General features: G+C 42.4%; 1 protein-coding gene across 1 annotated transcript in view; it reads right to left on the bottom strand.

The window, feature by feature from the left end:
• The window catches only part of mlphb (melanophilin b), a 103,911-nt gene extending 82,151 nt beyond the window's left edge, over positions 1 to 21,760 (bottom strand). The window contains exons 1-2 of the mRNA XM_034286695.1: positions 21,721 to 21,760; positions 17,805 to 17,971 (exon numbers count right to left, since the gene is read on the bottom strand). Coding sequence (XP_034142586.1) covers positions 17,805 to 17,929 — 125 coding nt within the window. The 5' untranslated portion in view covers positions 17,930 to 17,971; positions 21,721 to 21,760. The remainder of the gene's footprint in view (positions 1 to 17,804; positions 17,972 to 21,720) is intronic.
• Positions 21,761 to 21,969: the final 209 nt, after the last annotated feature.

Below are 21,969 nucleotides of genomic sequence, written 5' to 3'. Positions count from 1 at the left end.
CAGGGTTCGTAACAGTAGGTAGTAAGGTAACGTAAGCTAAAAATGATTTAAAAAAATCAGAAACCATTCACATTTCCAGTGACAATCTGGCCAAAAACATACATTTGCAAGAGGACAAGACAACTTACAGAACCACGAAATGGGTACAAAAAATATCACTACAAAATTACACCATATACTACAAGAAGACAAGTAGATAGATAAAATTATTTAACATAAGTTACCTGTCCACATTTGTAATCAGTAACGTAACTGTATGATAATTCAAATTCAGTTACGTAATCTGATTACTTTGGTCGATTAATCGTTTTACAAACTATTGCTATCCGCAGAACTTTGGCGCCGATAGTGGCGGATGGCTGCAGGGCCTCTACCAGACACTTGCTACTTACACCTTGCTACCGGAGGCTACATACAAGAAGCCAAAGTAATATCACTGTGTACAGTACCTGAGATAATTTATATTTAAATGAAAGTTAACTGACATTACGAATGCGTTAGACAGAAGATAACTGCTGCTCTGCCGAAAGCATGCGCTCTCTGTTTTTCAAGCAAGACACCATAGAATAGCACTCTTCCTTGATTTTATGAGACACGAGCACTGGCACAGTGTCTACCATAAATGCGCATAAAAACTTTAAATTACGTTTTTCAATGTAGACTACATCACAAATTATTTTTCTCAGAAAGCAATTCTCCACTCCATGAAAAACCTTCAACGCATTATTCTGGCGATGGGGTTAGAAAACGTGGGCTAAACCTTGCGGTCCCAGGGTAAACGGAACAGCTGATTGTACAACAAGGCTAACAAGTGGCATTCAAGAAGTATCGGTTTTCAGTTTATTTCTCCCCACTAAAGTTCTCTTTCGGATATATACCGCAACTCTATCAGCTCCTTTATCATGATACTAGACACGCAGACAGGGAGGAAAATAAACCATTCAGCGTTTACTTTAATTACCAAGTGCCGTTCTATCAGTGCCGTTCTATCCAGCCATGTAACTATCCATTCATGAATTTAAATCGCACACTTTAGGTATTCTCCTTACCCCGGGAATATGCACGAACATTAATGGTTTGTAAGAGGGGTATTACAATTTAAGGAGACACGCAACAGAAGTCCTTCCTGGCAAGTGATAAATCACATTAGGAAATATGGTTGGAAATGACTAAATTCTACTTAAATTATTAGTCAAAATATAAAGGGCTTGAGTTTTTTTCTTTTTCTTTTGTCGATCAGAGTTCATCCGACAAATAAGCAATTCTATTAAATAATAATGTTTTGAAAATCAGGCTACATTATGGTGCATTGCAAAACAATTCTAAGCTAGGTTTAAACATACTGAAATTTAGAAGCAAATGAGTTTCAGTAAATGATCTGCGCCTATAACTTTGGGCAGAGCTGTCAAACACTCTTCTGCGCCTAGGCATCCTATAGAAACTGACATAATTCACATGGTATTTGTTGAGACGTTTCTAACATTGGCTTGAAAATCCCTTATTCAGATTGGAAACATGACTTTGTAATCCAGATATTGTGCAATAAGATAGTTGTCTAGAATAATTGTGATTTGGCACAAATAATTGCGATCAGGCAATGATGTAATAATTGTGACAGCCCTAGGTGTAGCCAATGCTCAGTTCACAAAGATTGTGAAGAGGTTAATTCTGCTTACAAATTTAACCCTTGTGCGCCCCTCTGGCATTTTTGTAAATTGTTCTCAATTTTTTTTATTTATTTGGGTATCATTTTGTCTGTGTTGCAGCTAGGGGCATGATTTTTTGGCAGAACTCTTATTTTTTGTTACATGTTTGAAATCCAATGTCTTTAACTCTCATGTCTTTCATACTCTGTTTATGAATTTTGCACCCTCTTGACACCTTCGTGGACAAAAAATGTCCCATTGACTTCCATTAAAAAAAAAAAGTTTTATCTCACTGCCATTAGAGTATAAAACCATGCATTCTGTAATGTAAGCATTTCGTTTTGAAGAAAAGTAGTGATATTTGACATTTTTACTGTATTCCACCACACACACACACACACACACACACAAATGCAAACACACACACCCACCCACACGTGCGCACACACACGCGCACATACATGCATGCACACACCCACACACATATACAGACGTGTGCGCACACATACACACAAGTGTGCACACCAAAACTCTTGGGGCACCTTGGTAGTCACATGGCTCAAAAAATTTACAATTAAAATACAATTATTTCATCCATTGGCCTGCAATGGGAAAATGTTTGAATCTGGTTGAATCTGGTAGAAGAGTTTTTGTGTGGACATTTGTGTGTGCACGTGTGTGTGTGTGCACGTGTGTGTGTGTGTGCATGTGTGTGCATGTGTGTGCGCGTGTGTGTGATGGAATACAATCAACATTTCATATATCACTACTTTTCTTCAAAGTGAAATGCTTACATTATAGAATGCATGGTTTTATACGCTAATGGCAGTGAGATAATTTTTCAATTTTTAATGGAAGTCAATGGGACATTTTTGTCCACGAAGAGGTCCAGAGGGAGTATCTGGCACTAAATAAAATATACTAATGCAATCAAATCAATTTTGTTGCTAATCTTTGACATATCCAATACTCTAATCACCACCAAAGCCCCATGCTCCTACAATTTATTATATGGAAAATATAAAAAATGTAATGATTTTTTGTAATAAATAATGAGGTTTAGCTGGCATTTAAAGGGTTCAAATCCAGAAAAAAGATTGATCATAGCCTTTGTGTTTTATTACTGTTTAAATGAAGGCTATTATACACTCACCTAAAGGATTATTAGGAACACCATACTAATACTGTGTTTGACCCCCTTTCGCCTTCAGAACTGCCTTAATTCTATATGGCATTGATTCAACAAGGTGCTGAAAGCATTCTTTAGAAATGTTGGCCCATATTGATAGGATAGCTTCTTGCAGTTGATGGAGATTTGTGGGATGCACATCCAGGGCACGAAGCTCCCGTTCCACTACATCCCAAAGATGCTCTATTGGATTGAGATCTGGTGACTGTGGGGGTCATTTCTGTACAGTGAACTCATTGTCATGTTCAAGAAACCAATTTGAAATGATTCAAGCTTTGTGACATGGTGCATTATCCTGCTGGAAGTAGCCATCAGAGGATGGGTACATGGTGGTCATAAAGGGATGGACATGGTCAGAAACAATGCTCAGGTAGGCCATGGCATTTAAACAATGCCCAATTGGCACAAAGCGTGCCAAGAAAACATCCCCCACACCATTACACCACCACCACCAGCCTGCACAGTGGTAACAAGGCATGATGGATCCATGTTCTCATTCTGTTTATGCCAAATTCTGACTCTACCATCTGCATGTCTCAACAGAAATTGAGACTCATCAGACCAGGCAACATTCTTCCGGTCTTCAACTGTCCAATTTTGGTGAGCTCGTGCAAATTGAAGCCTCTTTTTCCTATTTGTAGGAGATGAGTGGTACCCGGTGGGGTCTTCTGCTGTTGTAGCCCATCCGCCTCAAGGTTGTGCGTGTTGTGGCTTCACAAATGCTTTGCTGCATACCTCGGTTGAAACGAGTGGTTATTTCAGTCAAATTTGCTCTTCTATCAGCTTGAATCAGTCTGCCCATTCCCCTCTGACCTCTAGCATCAACAAGGCATTTTTGCCCACAGGACTGCTGCATACTGGATGTTTTTCCCTTTTCACACCATTCTTTGTAAATCCCAGTAACTGAGCAGATTGTGAAATACTCCCGTAATACGGCCCGTCTGGCACCAAAAACCATGCCACGCCCAAAATTGCTTAAATCACCTTTCTTTCCCATTCTGACATTCAGTTTGGAGTTCAGGAGATTGTCTTCTTCTTCTCCTCCAAGAACTGCCACCTTAACGTGGTGGAGGGGTTTGAGTACCCGAGTGACCCTAGGAGCTATGTTGTCTGGGGCTATATGCCCCTGGTAGGGTCTCCCAAGGCAAACAGGTCTTAGGCGACGGGTCAGACTAAGAGCGGTTCAAAACCCCCTTAATGAAGAAAAACATTTTGAGTACCGTGACGTCGCCCGGTATGGCGCAGCCGGGGCCCCACCCTGGAGCCAGGCCCGGGGTTGGGGCTCGTATGCGAGCGCCTGGTGGCCGGGCCTTCCCCCATGGGGCCCGGCCGGGCTCAGCCCGAACGGGCGACGTGGGGCCGCCCTCCCGTGGGCTCACCACCCACAGGAGGGACCATAAGGGGCCGGTGCGAAGAGGATCGGGCGGCAGTCGAAGGCAGGGGCCTAGACAACCCGATCTCTGGACACGGAAACTGGCTCTAGGGACGTGGAATGTCACCTCGCTGGCGGGGAAGGAGCCTGAGTTGGTGCGTGAGGTTGAGAGGTTCCGATTAGAGGTAATCGGGATCACCTCTACACACGGCTTGGGCTCTGGAACCACACTCCTTGAGAGAGGATGGACTCTTCACCACTCTGGAGTTGCCCATGGTGAGAGGCGGCGGGCTGGTGTGGGTTTGCTCATAGCTCCCCAGCTCTGCCGCCATGTGTTGGAGTTTACCCCGGTGAACGAGAGGGTCGTTTCCCTGCGCCTACGGGTCGGGGATAGGTCTCTCACTGTTGTTTGTGCCTACGGGCCGAACGGCAGTGCAGAGTACCCGACCTTCTTGGAGTCTCTGGGAGGGGTGCTGGAAAGTGCTCCGACTGGGGACTCTATTGTTCTACTGGGGGACTTCAACGCCCACGTGGGCAACGACAGTGACACCTGGAGGGGCGTGATTGGGAGGAACGGCCCCCCGGATCTGAACCCGAGTGGTGTTCAATTATTGGACTTCTGTGCTAGTCACAGTTTGTCCATAACGAACACCATGTTCAAGCATAAGGGTGTCCATCAGTGCACGTGGCACCAGGACACCCTAGGCCGCAGGTCGATGATCGACTTTGTTGTCGTCTCATCTGACCTGCGGCCGTATGTCTTGGACACTCGGGTGAAGAGAGGGGCGGAGCTGTCAACTGATCACCACCTGGTGGTGAGTTGGATCCGATGGCGGGGGAGGAAGCTGGACAGACTCGGCAGGCCCAAGCGTACTGTAAGGGTCTGCTGGGAACGTCTGGCCGAGTCTCCTGTCAGAGAGATCTTTAACTCCCACCTCCGGCAGAGTTTCGACTGGATCCCGAGGGAGGTTGGAGATATTGAGTCCGAGTGGACCATGTTCTCCACCGCCATTGTCGAAGCGGCCGCTCGGAGCTGTGGCCGTAAGGTCTCCGGTGCCTGTCGAGGCGGCAATCCCCGAACCCGGTGGTGGACACCGGAAGTAAGGGATGCCGTCAAGCTGAAGAAGGAGTCCTATCAGGCCTGGTTGGCTTGTGGGACTCCTGAGGCAGCTGACGGGTACCGACAGGCCAAGCGGGCTGCAGCCCGGGTGGTTGTGGAGGCAAAAACTCGGGCCTGGGAGGAGTTCGGTGAGGCCATGGAGAAGGACTATCGGCTGGCCTCGAAGAGATTCTGGCAAACCATCCGGCGCCTCAGGAGAGGGAAACAGTGCCCTACCAACGCTGTTTACAGTAGAGGTGGGCAGCTGTTGACCTCAACTGAGGATGTCGTCGGGCGGTGGAAGGAGTACTTCGAGGATCTCCTCAATCCCGCTGACACGTCTTCCATTGAGGAAGCAGAGGATGAGGGCTCAGAGGTGGACTCGTCCATCACCCGGGCTGAAGTCACTGAGGTGGTCAAGAAACTCCTCGGTGGCAAGGCACCGGGGGTGGATGAGATCCGCCCTGAGTACCTCAAGTCTCTGGATGTTGTGGGGCTGTCTTGGTTGACACGCCTGTGCAACATCGCGTGGCGGTCGGGGACAGTGCCTCTGGGATGGCAGACCGGGGTGGTGGTCCCTCTTTATAAGAAGGGGGACCGGAGGGTGTGTTCCAACTATAGGGGGATCACACTTCTCAGCCTCCCCGGGAAAGTCTATGCCAGGGTTCTGGAGAGGAGAATACGGCCGATAGTAGAACCTCGGATTCAGGAGGAACAGTGTGGTTTTCGTCCGGGCCGTGGAACATTGGACCAGCTCTATACCCTCTACGGGGTGTTGGAGGGTTCATGGGAGTTTGCCCAACCAATCCACATGTGTTTTGTGGATTTGGAGAAAGCATTCGACTGTGTCCCTCGCGGCATCTTGTGGAGGGTGCTTGGGGAATATGGGGTCCTGGGTCCTTTGCTAAGGGCTGTCAGGTCCCTGTACAACCGAAGCAGGAGCTTGGTCCGCATTGCCGGCAGTAAGTCAGACTTGTTCCCAGTGCATGTTGGACTCCGGCAGGGCTGCCCTTTGTCACCGGTTCTGTTCGTAATTTTTATGGACAGAATTTCTAGGCGCAGCCAGGGGCCGGAGGGTGTCAGGTTTGGGGACCACACAATTTCGTCTCTGCTCTTTGCAGATGATGTTGTCGTGTTGGCCCCTTCTAACCAGGACCTTCAGCATGCACTGGGACGGTTTGCAGCCGAGTGTGAAGCGGTGGGGATGAAAATCAGTACCTCCAAATCTGAGGCCATGGTCCTCAGTCGGAAAAGGGTGGCTTGCCCACTTCAGGTTGGTGGAGAGTGCCTGCCTCAAGTGGAGGAGTTTAAGTATCTAGGGGTCTTGTTCACGAGTGAGGGAAGGATGGAACGGGAGATTGACAGACGGATCGGTGCAGCTTCTGCAGTAATGCAGTCGATGTATCGGTCTGTCGTGGTGAAGAAAGAGCTGAGCCGCAAGGCGAAGCTCTCGATTTACCAGTCAATCTACGTTCCTACTCTCACCTATGGTCATGAGCTTTGGGTCATGACCGAAAGGACAAGATCCCGGATACAGGCGGCCGAAATGAGCTTTCTCCGCAGGGTGGCCGGGCGATCCCTTAGAGATAGGGTGAGAAGCTCGGTCACCCGGGAGGAGCTCAGAGTAGAGCCGCTGCTCCTCCACATCGAGAGGGGTCAGCTGAGGTGGCTTGGGCATCTTTTTCGGATGCCTCCGGAACGCCTTCCTGGGAAGGTGTTCCGGTCCCGTCCCACCGGGAAGAGACCCCGGGGAAGACCTAGGACACGCTGGAGGGACTATGTCTCCCGGCTGGCCTGGGAACGCCTCGGTGTCCCCCCGGAAGAGCTAGAGGAAGTGTCTGGGGAGAGGGAAGTCTGGGCATCCCTGCTTAGACTGCTGCCCCCGCGACCCGGCCCCGGATAAAGCGGGAGAAGATGGATGGATGGAGATTGTCTTGACCAGGACCACACCCCTAAATGCACTGAAGCAACTGCCATGTGATTGGTTGATTAGATAATTGCATTAATGAGAAATTTAACAGGTGTTCCTAATAATCCTTTAGGTGAGTGTATAGCTATTTAAAGCATACGTCAGGTAGCCGTTCTTCATGTCCGGAGGCTGTCAAAAAAAGTCTAATGTAAACTCTATTTTAGCCCCCAATCCACAGTGTTATGTTGCGTACTAGAATCAGTTAGTTTGATGTTCAGTTCCAGATTTATTTGTTTATTTACATATTTTCTTTGACTTAGATGTTCAGTTCAACAGTTATCCTGTTTCTAATAAAGTAAAAGATTGTTCATTCCCGACAATGTCACTTTTTTCACAATGTGTGGTGGTATGGCCGATTAATCGGTTTTTCTTGCTCCAAACTATCATGATTCTATCTGCCTTTAAAAATCCACTATAGATCGACCTTTATTATGTACAGTGCCTTTGGAAATATTTCTAAACCATTGCTTTCTACAATATGATTGGGTTTATCTCTACACACTAAAGGTCAGTCAGATATTCAGTAATTCCAATTAATCCAATAAGCCTTGATCTTCCAGATTATTACTTTTTATCTGAACATAACCAAAAATATTAGGCGGTGTTAACCTATTCTCTGATCAAAAATCCCTAGAAGAAACAGTTCAACATCTTAAAGCTTCCACATGTTGTGGCGACACACTGCCATCAGACTTAAACTTTTTTTTTTAACTCTATAACAATGGACCTGCAGCAAATAGTTAATAGCTCTCTGCAATCAGGCATTTTCCCAACGTCTCTAAAAACTGCTGCCATTAAGCCCCTATTAAAAAAGAGAACATTGGATGCATCACTATTGAAAGAATATAGACCTGTATCAAATCTCCCTTTTATAGCCAAGATAATTGAGAAGGTTGTCTTCAATCAACTCAGCATTTTTTTTTATCTCAAGCCATCTCTTAGACAAATTTCAGTCAGCCATCCGACCTCACCACAGTACTGAAACGGCCCTGATCAAAGTTTGAAATGATATACGGCTGAATACTGATTCAGATAAACTAACAGTTCTGGTTCTATTAGATCTCAGTGCAGCATTTGACACTGTATATCATAGAACACTTATAGATAGGCTGGAAAATTGGGTAGGACTCTCTGGGACAGTCCTTGATTAGTTCAGATCTTATCTAGATGGCCGGAGTTACTTTGTCACCATTGGTTATCATGAATCTGAAAGGGTGGCTATGACATGTCCACTCCTTGTGAAGTTCCCCAAAGTTCTTGAACTGGCTTTGCCTGAAAATCATGCACCTTTTCCTACCACACGTTTCCCTTCCAGTCAACTTTCCATGAATATGCTTTGATACAGCACTCTGCAAACAGCCAGCCCTTTCAGCAATGACCTTCTGTGGCTTACTCTCCTTGTGGAGGGTGTCAACGAGTGTCTTCTAGACAATGGTCAAGTCAGCATTCTTCCCCATGATTGTGGTTGTGTGTACTGAACCAGACAGAGATTGAAGGCTCGGGGATCAAATAGCACACACGTCTTGCCGATGTTGGCCTAAGATCGGAAGATCGAAAGTGGTTTAGGGCATCGAGTGGAGGTCGGCTGTAAGTGTGAACGATCTAAAGAAATGTGTTGCCAGGAAATGGATCTGCCATGGGCGGTTCAATGCTTTTACTCTGTACAATCCTGCGCAGTCTTTTCCGTGGTCATTTATTTCCTGACCTAGGTGCAATACAGACTAGATCCGCTAGCGACAAGATATTTTTGCTGCACATTTTTTTTCATAGAACATAAGGTGAGTACACAAACTCTATCCGGAAATCTAGTTATATACGTAGCTAAGCAAATTGTGTTTTATATCTAATAATGTGAACTACAGCAACGTGCGCAGTGTACCTAGCTAGCTAACTAAGGCCTATTCCACAGGTACCCTGGTATTTATTTTAAAAGTGTATGTATTTCAGGTTTATGTATTTGTAATACTACACATACATAATATTTGTATTACCTTTATTAACTGTGCATGGTCCTTGTCATCTGTTACAAAGGGGCAAAAGGGTAAGATAGGAAGTAACATTATACACATTTTTGTGTTAGTTCTTTAGGTAACTAGCCATCGAGGTCTAAGTTCCAGCCAACTGAGTGGAGCTTGTTCACAGGCCAGACAAGCATCAGCCTTTCCAGTACGAAGGTGTCTCTTACAGAGGGTGTGTAAATGTTCTACGTACTTTGCCTTTAATGTTTGATCAATTAAAATGTAATAATTTGTTCTTTATCGAATCACAACAGTGAAATGATAAAATAGAGACCAGATCATCGGCAGTTATGCAAAGGCTAGGGGGCTAATTTATCAAGAGTGAGTAGAAACAATCCTAAATGTGTACATAAGAACAATTATAATGTTAGGGTTAACAATAGATTTGTGTGTACACACACTTTATAAAATAGCCCCCAGGGCTCAGAGCTTCTTTACCAGGACCTAATTACTGTGGTTTGTACATTTGTAGAGTAAGTCGTTTCTTTGAGACAGTATACTGCTAGATATTCATTTGAACACGCGTTATGCATCTAGCCAGATACAGTGTGTCATGAGTTTTGAGAAAGTTGGAGCCAGGCGCAGGATGAGATAAACAAAGTGTTTTATTTTACCCAACATACGCAACAGGGGTATACTTCAAACAGTGACTGAAAGGAATTAACTTCAATAGACATGGTGATTAACCCAGCAGAACATGGGTGCACATTGAACATACATATAGATGTCACGATTCAGGGCCGCTTGGAAACCAAAACATGGCACCTGGACCGTGACACAGCTTGACCACAATTTTTTGGGGCAGCCTCCTAACATTGAGCTACAATCCATGTCCAAGCTCTAAATTATTACGAGGGCCCTCCTATAGACCTCCTCTAATCGCTCCATCTCTTTCCTTTCCCCTCTATTCCCTTCTCCATCTATTCTCTACCCTCCATTCCATCTCTTTCCTTCCTCACTTCCTCTTCTGTTATCTCCACCTCTTCTATCCTCTGTTCCACTCTGGTTTACTCTCTCCTCTTCCATGTACCCTGCTGGCTCTCTACTTTCTGTACCATTCTGTCCCGCACTTTTAAGACTCTTGTCTCTTCCCTACCTACTAAAGCATACACTTCTTAAAAAACGCAGAGCGTAACCTTTAAGAGATGGTAGTAATAATTATCTCCTAATTAATAAGGTTGTTCAGATTCAAGTAAATACATTTTATCAAACTTTAAACTAAAGTTGCCTGACACTCTTGTCCCTGCCCCCCTTTCTCTTTTGTTGCAACGGTTTAAACTATTTACTCTGAATAAAAATCTAATTGAAAACCGATACATTCATGTTGCATTCAGTGTGGGATGAACAAGCTATGGAAATAGTGCTGTTAGTGTTAGCTAACCAAACTTTTACCTAATGTTTGGGTTTTCTCAATACATATAACTGGGGATACAATTGTGGCAGCAATAATGATACATCTAGACAAGGTGAGAATAATGTGTCTTAACTGAGTAGTTAGCTAATTAAAGCAGCCACGCAAACAAACGCCATGTAACGTGTGTTCCTCAGGTGACTGGCCTGATCTTTCCGTCCCATCCTGCTGGCAAACACTGAAATCATTTGTTTCACCTAGGGAGAATGAGAGTTGTTTGGACGCGGTCAGGATCTACGTCTGTTTTGGTTCAACTTATCCGCAGAGCGTATTTATTATGGGGGGTGGCGTCTGCCAAATACACAGAGATGCTAGCTATTGATATGGATAACCAAGCTAGTGAACGCCTACCTAACGTCTGTTTCCCTATGCAATTTTACATGGGTTTTAAGATATCATGTAGGTGGCGTAGTGACTACGTGTACTCATGAAGACTTGCTCGCAGTGGTGTCATGGCGGAGTAGCGACGGCGTTCTAGACGTTGTCAACATTTCTTACGCCGCCGTTATTATGGGGGGTGGAGTCTACCAAATACACGGAGATGCTAGCTACTGATATGGATAACCAAGCTAGTGAACGCCTACCTAACGTCAGTTTCACTATGCAATTTTACGTGGGTTTTAAGATGTCATGTATGTGGCATAGTGACGACATGTACACGTGAAGACTTGCTCACCGTGGTGTAGCGACAGCGTTATTGTCAACATTTCTTATGTGGCCCTGAGTGATTAACACATGCAACGTCTGAGTGTTGTCAAGAGTAAAAGAATGTAGCAAAATAAAGATTTTACATTTCAATCATGGGTTTAACAGCATATTTGTAAAATACTAGTGTAGTCAGTGAAAAGAATTGTCACACAAATAGTTTATAACAACATGATATTACAATATAAGGAATTCTGCTCATATTAACAGGTATTCATATTTTTGCTTAGTTAACTGACTGAATAGCTAATAATATAAAATGACAACACAAGCCTAGGTCAAAACATCACTGAGCCGAAACAAACACTCTCTATTAATGAAAATACTAAAGAGTAAATATTACAGAATGCAATGAAATGTACAGTGATCACCGCATATTTACAGCTACTCAGTGAGAAATTGCTGGCGCGGTACAGCCAGCGGGCCACCAGCTTTTGCTGCTTTTCTCCTGATCTCAATTTGCATAAGCTAATTTGCATCTCAGGTGGCTTTCCCATTTTTTTCCAGCAGAGATGCTATTGTACCCCTTTTATTCTTGTACTGATTATTTGCTTTATTTTAATATTGTAAAATCTTAGTGTACAGAATTTTGGTCAACATTGGTAGTTTATAAATAAAATAGACTTTCACTATTGCTTGTGTAAAGGACCTTTGTGTAGACATGTACAGTAAACACATCTCGCCATTGCTTACCATAATATTTTCCCGAACTAATGGTCATTTTCCACTGCATGGTACCGGCTCAACTCGTCTATAGCCTCAACTTTAATGCTTCATGGGGGACAGTTCTTTACCTTGTTTAAACACTGCCGTGTCCGTAGATGGCGCTATAGCAAATTGCACATGTGTAAGGCAAGACCATATGGGCAAGACAGTCGCCATTTGGATCCCACGCTGTTGTACCATGTAAACTAGAAGGAACATTCATTTTAGCAACTTGGTTCTCTTGTTCAAAGGTATAAGCTATATGCTCTGAATTGGACAATACAACATGTGGATTATCACATTGTTTTACTACAATTTTACAAATCCCAAAACAAACGAAGATCAAGGATTTTTTGGACATCAGACTGAAAATTGTTGAACACTGAGTCACCTACATCTATGGTGAGTTCTGTTCTATTATAAATAACTAGCGTTAAGTGTTGTTAGGTTACTAAGAACGTAATGACTGTTTTGTATTAAACAATGACTGTTTGCAATATTCTACTAACATTCAAATTCTTTAGTCAAGTTACTGGTAGCTGAACGCAAGTTCTAAACCATTGGTGGGCCACCGGCCCGCCTGGCACCAACAACCATGCCATGCTCAAAATTGCTTAAATCACCTTTCTTTCCCATTCTGACATTCAGTTTGGAGTTCAGGAGATTGTCTTGACCAGGACCACACCCCTAAATGCATTGAAGCAACTGCCATGTGATTGGTTGATTAGATAATTGCATTAATGAGAAATTTAACAGGTGTTCCTAATAATCCTTTAGGTGAGTGTATCTACACAAAGTTGAACAAGTCACTAAGCTGGCTACTTTACTCATCAATACATCCAACATGTTTGAAGGGCCCGGGGGTGATCTGCTTGTGGGTATGTGGGGCTTACTTGAGAGGGTGTGAACATACTTGCTCTGAAAATGCTAGCTAATGAAAAATGGGAGATGTCTCTTTAACTTAACTTTAATTTAGATAATTGCATTAATGATAAATTGAACAGGTGTTCCTAATAATCCTTTAGGTGAGTGTATGTTCCATTTGTGAAGAAAACATGAGTGAGTAGGCAAAAAACATGTATTTTATTTCTCATGGGATTTACATTCAACTGTAGGTCATAACAGAATGGCATAATCATAAAACAAAACATGGCAACATGAAAAAAAGTCACTGACCCCAGTTCAAAAGTCTGCATATGCTTAGTTCTTAAGACTGTGTATAGCCCCCTTTAGCATCAATGACAGTGTGACATCTTTATTAATAGTTGCCTATGAGGCCCCGAATTCATGCAGGCGGTATAGCTGCCCATTCCTCTTGGCAAAATGCCTCCAGGTCATGCAAAGTTTTTGGTTGTCTTGCATGAACTGCACGTTTGAGATCTCCCCAGAGTGGCTCGATGATATTAGAGTCAAGAGACTGTGATGGCCACTCCAGAACCTACACCATTTTCTGCTCTAACCACTGGAGGGTCAACTTGCCCTAGTGCTTAGGGTCATTGTCGTGCTGGAAATTCCAATGCGCAGCTTTCATGCAGAAGAATGCAAATTGTCTGTCAGTATTTTCTGATAACTTGCTGCATTCATCTTGACATACATTTTCACAAGATCCCCCGTGCCTTTAGAGCCCACATACCCCCAAAACATCAGTGAGCCACCACCATGCTTCACAGTCGGGATGGTATTCTGTTCACTATAGGCGTTGTTGATCCCTTTCCAAACATAGCTTTATGGTTGTGACCATAAAGCTCTAATTTGGTCTTGTCACTCCAAATGACATTGTGCCAAAAGCTGTGAGGCATGTCAAGGGGTTGTCGGGCATACTGCAAACAGCCTTTTTATGGCATTGGCGCAGTAAAGGCTTCTTTCTGGCAATTCGACCATGCAACTCATTTTTGTTCAAGTATTGTCGTATTGTGCTCCTTTTTAACAACCACACCATCTTTTTCCAGAGCAGCCTGTATTTCTCCTGAGGTTACCTGTTGGTTTTTCTTTGTATCCTGAACAAGTCTCCTGGCAGTTTTTGCTGAAATCTTTCGTGGTGTACCTGACCTTGATTTGGTATCAAGAGATCCCTGAATTTTCCACTTTTTAATGAGTAATTGAACAGTACTGACTGGCATTTGCAAGGCTTTGGCTATCTTTTTATATCCTTTATGAAGTTTGATTACCTTGTTACTCAGGTCTTTTCTGCTCCCCATGGCTTAGTATCTAGTCTGCCCCCCATGGCTTAGTTTCTAGTCTGCTCCGTGCATCCACATGAGAGCTAACAAACTAATTTACTATTTATACACAGACACTAATTCCAATTTAAAAAGCCTCAGGTGTGGGAAATTCTACTTTAATTGCCATTTTTACCTGTGTGTGTCTGAAACAAGGCCAAACATTCAATGGTATGTTAACTTTTGATCAGGGCCATTTTGCTGATTCCTGTCATCATTATGATTTAAAAAGGAGCCAAACAACTATGTGATAATAAATGGCTTCATATGATCACTATCCTTAAATAAAATAAAGTTTTTTTGGATGATCTGTCATATTTTCAAAATCAATGTCAAAATGTCATTATTTTTGCCAGGGTATGCAAACTTATGAGCAAAACTGTACTCAACTAAGGTGATAAGGTGTTTTGAATGTTAGACAAGCTGTGTTACAAATGTAATGAGTTGGGAGTTTCTTACTAAGCATTTCAAGAAATCACCACTTATGATAATAGTACCAACGGGATTGCAAAAAACTGTAACCTACATAAAGTGTAACTGCTCTGAAACAAATGTTAGAATTGGGCAGTTTTTTATAGTGGTTGAAATAATGATCTGTGTAACCGGTTGTCAAGGGAAGAGAGTAATTCAAATATTTATTGCTGTCACGTCTGTCACAGCAGTATCACAACAAGCACAGTCCTCCGGTTCCCAGCGCACCATGCCCCTTACCGCAGTTTCCCAGCTACCACGCCAGTTCCGGATCTCACCATCTTTCCATGTTTCTCTCCTCAGGCCGGTGGTCAGCGGTCCGCTAGCGGAAAGTGAGCCGCTCAACCTGCCCCCTCCTAGACGGCTAGTTGAGGGGACGCTGCCGTTTGCAGTTCGGTGGCTGTTGAATTCCAGGCATCGAGGGGGATACCTACAATACCTGGTGGACTGGGAGGGCTACAGCCCAGAGGAGAGGTCTTGGGAGCGTGCCGAGGACATCCGGGACCCACTGCTAATTGCGGATTTTCACTGACGTCGGCCGGATCGCCCGAGTCGCCCACCTGGGTCGGCCCCACAAGCCATCTCAGGAGACATCTGGAGATGCTCCTCAAGGGGGGGGCTCTGTCACGTCTGTCACAGCAGTATCACAACGAGCAGTCCTCCGGTTCCCAGCGCATCATGCCCCTTAACGCAGTTTCCTAGTTGCCACGATCGTCGTCTCCTGTTTATTGAGTGCACCGTTTATGTTTGATTTCCTACACTATTTTAGGTACACCTCTGTCACGGATTCATTGTTGCGTATTGTTTCGGTCAGAACCCAGGTCACTCTTTGTCATAATTGTTTCTACCCGTTACGTTATATAATTCCAAGGAGTGTTTTGTGTATTGCTGCAATGTTTGTTTATTAAAACCTTTTCTTTGCACACTTGCATCCGGAGCCTGCAGCGTTATTCGTTACAATTGGAGCATTTGATCGTCTATTAGCTCATGATGTTACAGGCGCGAGCTCATCTGACTCACTCAATCTCTTCTTTTCTCTTCTTTTCTCTTCTCACTGTAAAGCTGGTTACAAGCTGGTATAAACACTGAAGGGCATGTTTACCTAGTAAAGATCAGGTTTCCAATACAGTAACCCCCACGCCAAATGGTCAATGTAAACATTCCTGTGGTTATCAGAGCACAACCTACAGAGAGATAATCTAAACAGAGATGTTTCTGTTGTTCTCATTATCTAGGCACATTCACTTCCAATGAAACATAATGCTCAGATCCCACAAAAACCTGCTGCAGCAGAACATATTTTGAACCAGAACAAATCAAGGAAACAAGATCCTCTGTCCAGAATGCATATCTTTACTTGCCCTCAGTAGCGCACCAGAGAGTCATGTGATGGGCTGGACAGAGAGGTGGTCCTCTGAGTTTGGAGCTCAGCCACATTGTCTGCTGATTCCAAACAGCACAGACAATGAGAAAGAGAATGAGAGAGACAATACTATTCATACTGAGAGAGACAATACTATTTATAACATTGCTAGCTCTGACCTGACTTTTATAAGAATCAATTCACCTTAAGTTCATATTTCCTGTTTAGTGCTTTCATGTTTCATGTTTCCTGTTTGTAAAAAGAAGTTATCCTGAATTACATTTTCCATCCGGTGTAATATTTTATTATATTTTTAAAAAGCGGGGTGAAACTTCAAAATATAAAATTTGCTGTCGTAAAATATGTCCTTTTTTACAGAATAATATAATGAACTGCCCAGTCAGCTGACAAGTCACTAGACTCCAACTCTACCAGAGGCAAATAATGCTGTGACAACTGGAATGTGCCAATTACTTGGCATTACATGGTTGGGCTTCAGGACCAGGTCATGTGATATTTGGCTCACTCATAGGCATCACTGTGAGTGAGACACGTGTCAGAAACCCTGTAGAGTTTAAGTGATTGTTAGATCTGTATAGATTCACTCTATTGGTATTTTCTAGCATGCCTACCCACTTGGGTACAAAATAGGTAGAACAGATATGGTTTGCTGGTTTTGACATTCTTTTTACCAAACAAGTTTAAAATTAGTTTAAACAGGCGCTTTAGGCAAATCAGGGCTTTAGGTGTCTGGATAGGAGGACATAAGGGAACAACAAGTCTGCATATTGCATTTGACTTTGTGGTGAACCTTGAGGTTACTCCAAATCCTAGTATTCTGCAATTAAATAGAGCCAGATTATCCTAGAGAGAGCTGTCTGAATCAAGAGAAAGCGCTAATCTGCACTAATCTACATTATTAGTCTTCGTGGGCACATAGTGTTCATTCAGTTGGGGGGATATCTTCAAAAGGTAGATTTTGCCAACTAGGAACCCACTCTTGCACTTACTATACACAGTAGATGTATGAAAAAGGCTTCCTTCAAGAAGATGGAATTCTAATTCCAATTCAGAATGTAATGTTTAATGACTGCAATGAAATGTTTATAAATAATTATTGACCTTTAAAGGAGTATCCTGTTTCAGTAAACCCATCACAGTTCCACATGGTTGTCTTGTAATTCAATTGTATTGTTACAAAGATATGGCATTGTTGAATTTGTCTGCAAAATTAGTCACAGTCAGGCAAAGAAAACTGAAATCGCAAACAGCTCCTATAAGGTTATCTTAATTTGTCTGGAAGTGACATCACCCTGTCTGAGACATTTTCTCTACGGTACTTTTCCTTTAGCAGGCCGTTCAGGGAAGGGGATGAAATGCTCTGTCTTTTTCAATGGGCTGCAGTAGAATCAGATGCGTCTTCTAAACCAATGATTTGTTTGCAAGATGCAACTTTTCAGATTTATGTCTGAAATCCACCAAACTTTTATTGAAACATATAGATCAACTTTTATTGTTTGTCCAGCTTTTGGGAATATCTGTTTTAATTTCAGCCAGGTGTATTTCTTCCCCAACAAAATGTTAAAATGAAAGGAAATACAAAAATAAAGAGGAATAGAAAAGGAAACTCTGCCTACCCCAGTCTATCCTCCTCTTTTTTCCTTAAGTCAAAGTCTCTCTGGACAACCTGAAAAACATGCTTAGCCTCCTCTTCTGTCAGCGTGGAGAGATCCAGCTTCTTCCCAATAGTGGTGGCAGGCATCCTGGTCGCCTTGGGGGCCCTGGGACTACAGACAGATTTAAACTGCAAGAAATGGGAGAGAATACCAGTTACTGTATGTAATATACACTCACCTAAAGGATTATTAGGAACACCTGTTCAATTTCTCATTAATGCAATTACCTAATCAACCAATCACATGGCAGTTGCTTCAATGCATTTAGGGGTGTGGTCCTGGTCAAGACAATCTCCTGAACTCCAAACTGAATGTCAGAATGGGAAAGAAAGGTGATTTAAGCAATTTTGAGCGTGGCATGGTTGTTGGTGCCTGATGGGCCGGTCTGAGTATTTCACAATCTGCTCAGTAACTGGGATTTTCACGCATAACCATTTCTAGGGTTTACAAAGAATGGTGTGAAAAGGGAAAAACATCCAGTGTGCGGCAGTCCTGTGGGCGAAAATGCCTTGTTGATGCTAGAGGTCAGAGGAGAATGGGCCGACTGATTCAAGCTGATAGAAGAGCAACTTTGACTGAAATAACCACTCGTTACAACCGAGGTGTGCAGCAAAGCATTTGTGAAGCCACAACATGCACAACCTTGAGGCAGATGGGCTACAACAGCAGAAGACCCCACCGGGTACCACTCATCTCCACTACAAATAGGAAAAAGAGGCTACAATTTGCACGAGCTCACCAAAATTGGACAGTTGAAGACTGGAAGAATGTTGCCTGGTCTGATGAGTCTCAATTTCTGTTGAGACATTCAGATGGTAGAGTCAGAATTTGGCGTAAACAGAATGACAACATGGATCCATCATGCCTTGTTACCACTGTGCAGGCTGGTGGTGGTGGTGTAATTGTGTGGGGGATGTTTTCTTGGCACACTTTAGGCCCCTTAGTGCCAATTGGGCATTGTTTAAATGCCACGGCCTACCTGAGCATTGTTTCTGACCATGTCCATCCTTTTATGACCACCATGTACCCATCCTCTGATGGCTACTTCCAGCAGGATAATGCACCATGTCACAAAGCTCAAATAATTTCAAATCGGTTTCTTGAACATGACAATGAGTTCACTGTACTGAAATGGCCCCCCCAGTCACCAGATCTCAACCCAATAGAGCATCTTTGGGATGTGGTGGAATGGGAGCTTCGTGCCCTGGATGTGCATCCCACAAATCTCCATCAACTGCAAGATGCTATCCTATCAATATGGGCCAACATTTCTAAAGAATGCTTTCAGCACCTTGTTGAATCAATGCCACGTAGAATTAAGGCAGTTCTGAAGGCGAAAGGGGGTCAAACACAGTATTAGTATGGTGTTCCTAATAATCCTTTAGGTGAGTGTACACTGTATGTAATATGAACTCACCCCGGAAGAGACAAACACGAACTAGATTAAAAATATCCTACGTAAAAAGTACAACAAAAATACATCATAGGGATAACCCAATTAGAAACACACATTAAAACTTGCTGAGCATGGTATTGATATTTTAAATAATATCATTCAAACACATTTATGAATAACAATGACAACTTATTCATACTGCATTATGAAAGGTTCAGTAAGTAGATGTATAGTATAGTCATGAATATCTAAAACAGAATATGTAAAATAAAGCCATAACTGTTTTTTGTCTACTGGAGTTGCATTCTCCCAACCAAATGTAGCATCACATACTCGCACATGTCAACTCTGCTGTATATACCTAACTAGCCCCATAGTTTGCAGTGTTTTATTGCTCCTAATTAGGTGGTAATAAATAATGAATAAGTTGTGCAATTGCACAGTTCTGGAGTACAGTTTTGTAAGATCAAGGCTTGGGAAATAGGCATCAATCCATTTAATCTGAGCTGTGACAATGTGGTCACATTGGAATATGTTACATATTATACGTAAATCTGTGAAACCTGATTTCGTGAGATATTTTACTTTACACTATGTACATATGCCCTACCAAAATGTATATGTTACTAATCTGCTAAAAACGTTTTATATGTTACGATCACTACTGCAATGTATCATGTTACGAATGCTGCTAAAATGTATCTTATATTACAAATTATTATAAATTATTATAAATTTTAATGTTAACGTTTCACACTGGGGTTAAGGTTTGAGTCATGGTTAGAAAAAAATCCACCTCTGGTTGGATTTGAACTTGCGGCCATTGGAGTGAAGGTTAAAGATGTTCTGGCTCATCCCCTACAGAAATTCCCCTTTATTTAACTTTTACTGCACTTATCACTGGTTTTAACAGCCGGTCTTTACTCTAATTTTACTTCACATAGTAATACATCTTATGTATCCGGCTGTCAAAGATTTACGTAAAATAGTTTGGCTGTGAGACCAGTTTGGCTGTGAACATACAATTTACTTTAATCCTACTCAATATAATTAAGTTTTTTAGTATCCAAACATATTTTATTAGTCTTAAAAAGCATGTATTAAGCAATTATAATTGTATGCAATGGCAAACTCAATTTGATATATACAAGAAACTGTAAATATGACATACAGCATTGATATACCCTCTATTGATATAAAGTCTGGTATTCTTACAGTTTGTGTACTTTCATAGTTTAGGGCTACAGTGGAACATTATTGCTTTGAGTTTGGGGGACAGATAGCCAAGTGGTTACAGTTTTGGACAGTCCTAAAGTTCTTTGAAACTTTAATTGAAAGTGGGTTCTATGGTCAAATGTCTTGAGTCTCCTGAGAGTAGAGGCTTTCTTCTGGCAAGATTGAAAATAGCTTGTTGGCATGGAATTAACATTTAATTGTAGTTTTGGGAAACTCAAGATTCAACCAACCTCTGCAATTCTCCAATTGTGATCCATGGAGAATAAATATCCTGTGTAGGGAAAGGTCCCTCGGTCAGCTGTGTTCAATCTTGTCATGTTACCTAGCATTGGCACAACTCAAACCAATCACATAACATGCCAGTGGAAGGTATTATAGCCTGTCTGTGTAGCTTCCATGCAATTCAGCCAAAACACATTTTCCCCAAGTCAAGCATCATAATAAATTAATGAGCTCACTTGTACTCAAGATGTGCTCACTTGTGCTCATTCCATGAGACAATAAACTTGCTTTAGATTTGTCTTTTTTAAATTGAAAGTAATGAAACTGTAATTAAAAAGTAATTGTTTTGTAGGTCATTTAATAATGATTTCATTATAAAAAACCCTAAGCAAATTAATATACATCTATTTTATAACTGTATATTGTATACCAATGTTTTCTGCTGATGCTAAATTCATGATCAAGCATATTATGGCTATGCATAGAAGAGAACATTACAAATTACAATATATGGTACATGCAATTGGATTCATACATCATTATTATTGATACTTGTTGTACTTTCTTACAAATCTCATGGAAACCACACATGGCATGGTATAGCCTATTTGCATGAAGATGTAACTGTATTTGACACTGCTTGAAGTAACAACATTCAACAACAGTGTTATGTTTGCCTACTCTCTCAAAATACATTCATTACCCAAATTCCAGTTGATTAATATTGATGTGGGTAAGACTCAAGTGCTCAGCTTTGTCAATGTAAAACAAGTGTGGTCAGTGTCACCAGTGGTTAAATACAATAGCGTCTTAGTTATATGTCAAATGAATGAAGTTGTACTTGCAAAAGAAATGCTGGTACAACTCAAAACAGGGATCTTATCACACCATCCAACATGTTACATTTAGTAATGTAAAAGGCAAAAAGGTAGGCAACACTTGGCGTGTTAAGAGAGCCATTACTATAAAAAGCAATAATGTAGCCTGTTAGTAGCAATGTTACATTGGAAAGTATTAACTTACCTTAACCAGCGCCTGCCCTGTGGAACTTTTCCCTTGGGAGAATTTGACAGCCTGACTGCAGAATGGCTCCGGTCAAGCAATGTTAATCACATGTCTAGTTAACAAGGGAGAAGTCTGAGGAGAAAAACATCCATCTCCGCCTCCCTGTACATTTTTCATAAGGTCAGGCTAAATATTTTAGAAATCTGTATGTGAAAATGATATCCTATATGAATTATGAATAAGATGTACAGTACATTGTCTCCAGAC

The sequence above is a fragment of the Esox lucius genome, chromosome 16 (assembly GCF_011004845.1).
Source record: "Esox lucius isolate fEsoLuc1 chromosome 16, fEsoLuc1.pri, whole genome shotgun sequence".
NCBI classification, from domain to species: domain Eukaryota; kingdom Metazoa; phylum Chordata; class Actinopteri; order Esociformes; family Esocidae; genus Esox; species Esox lucius.
The sequence above is the reverse complement of the archived record's forward strand: the minus strand, read 5'-3'. Positions and strand labels throughout refer to the sequence as shown.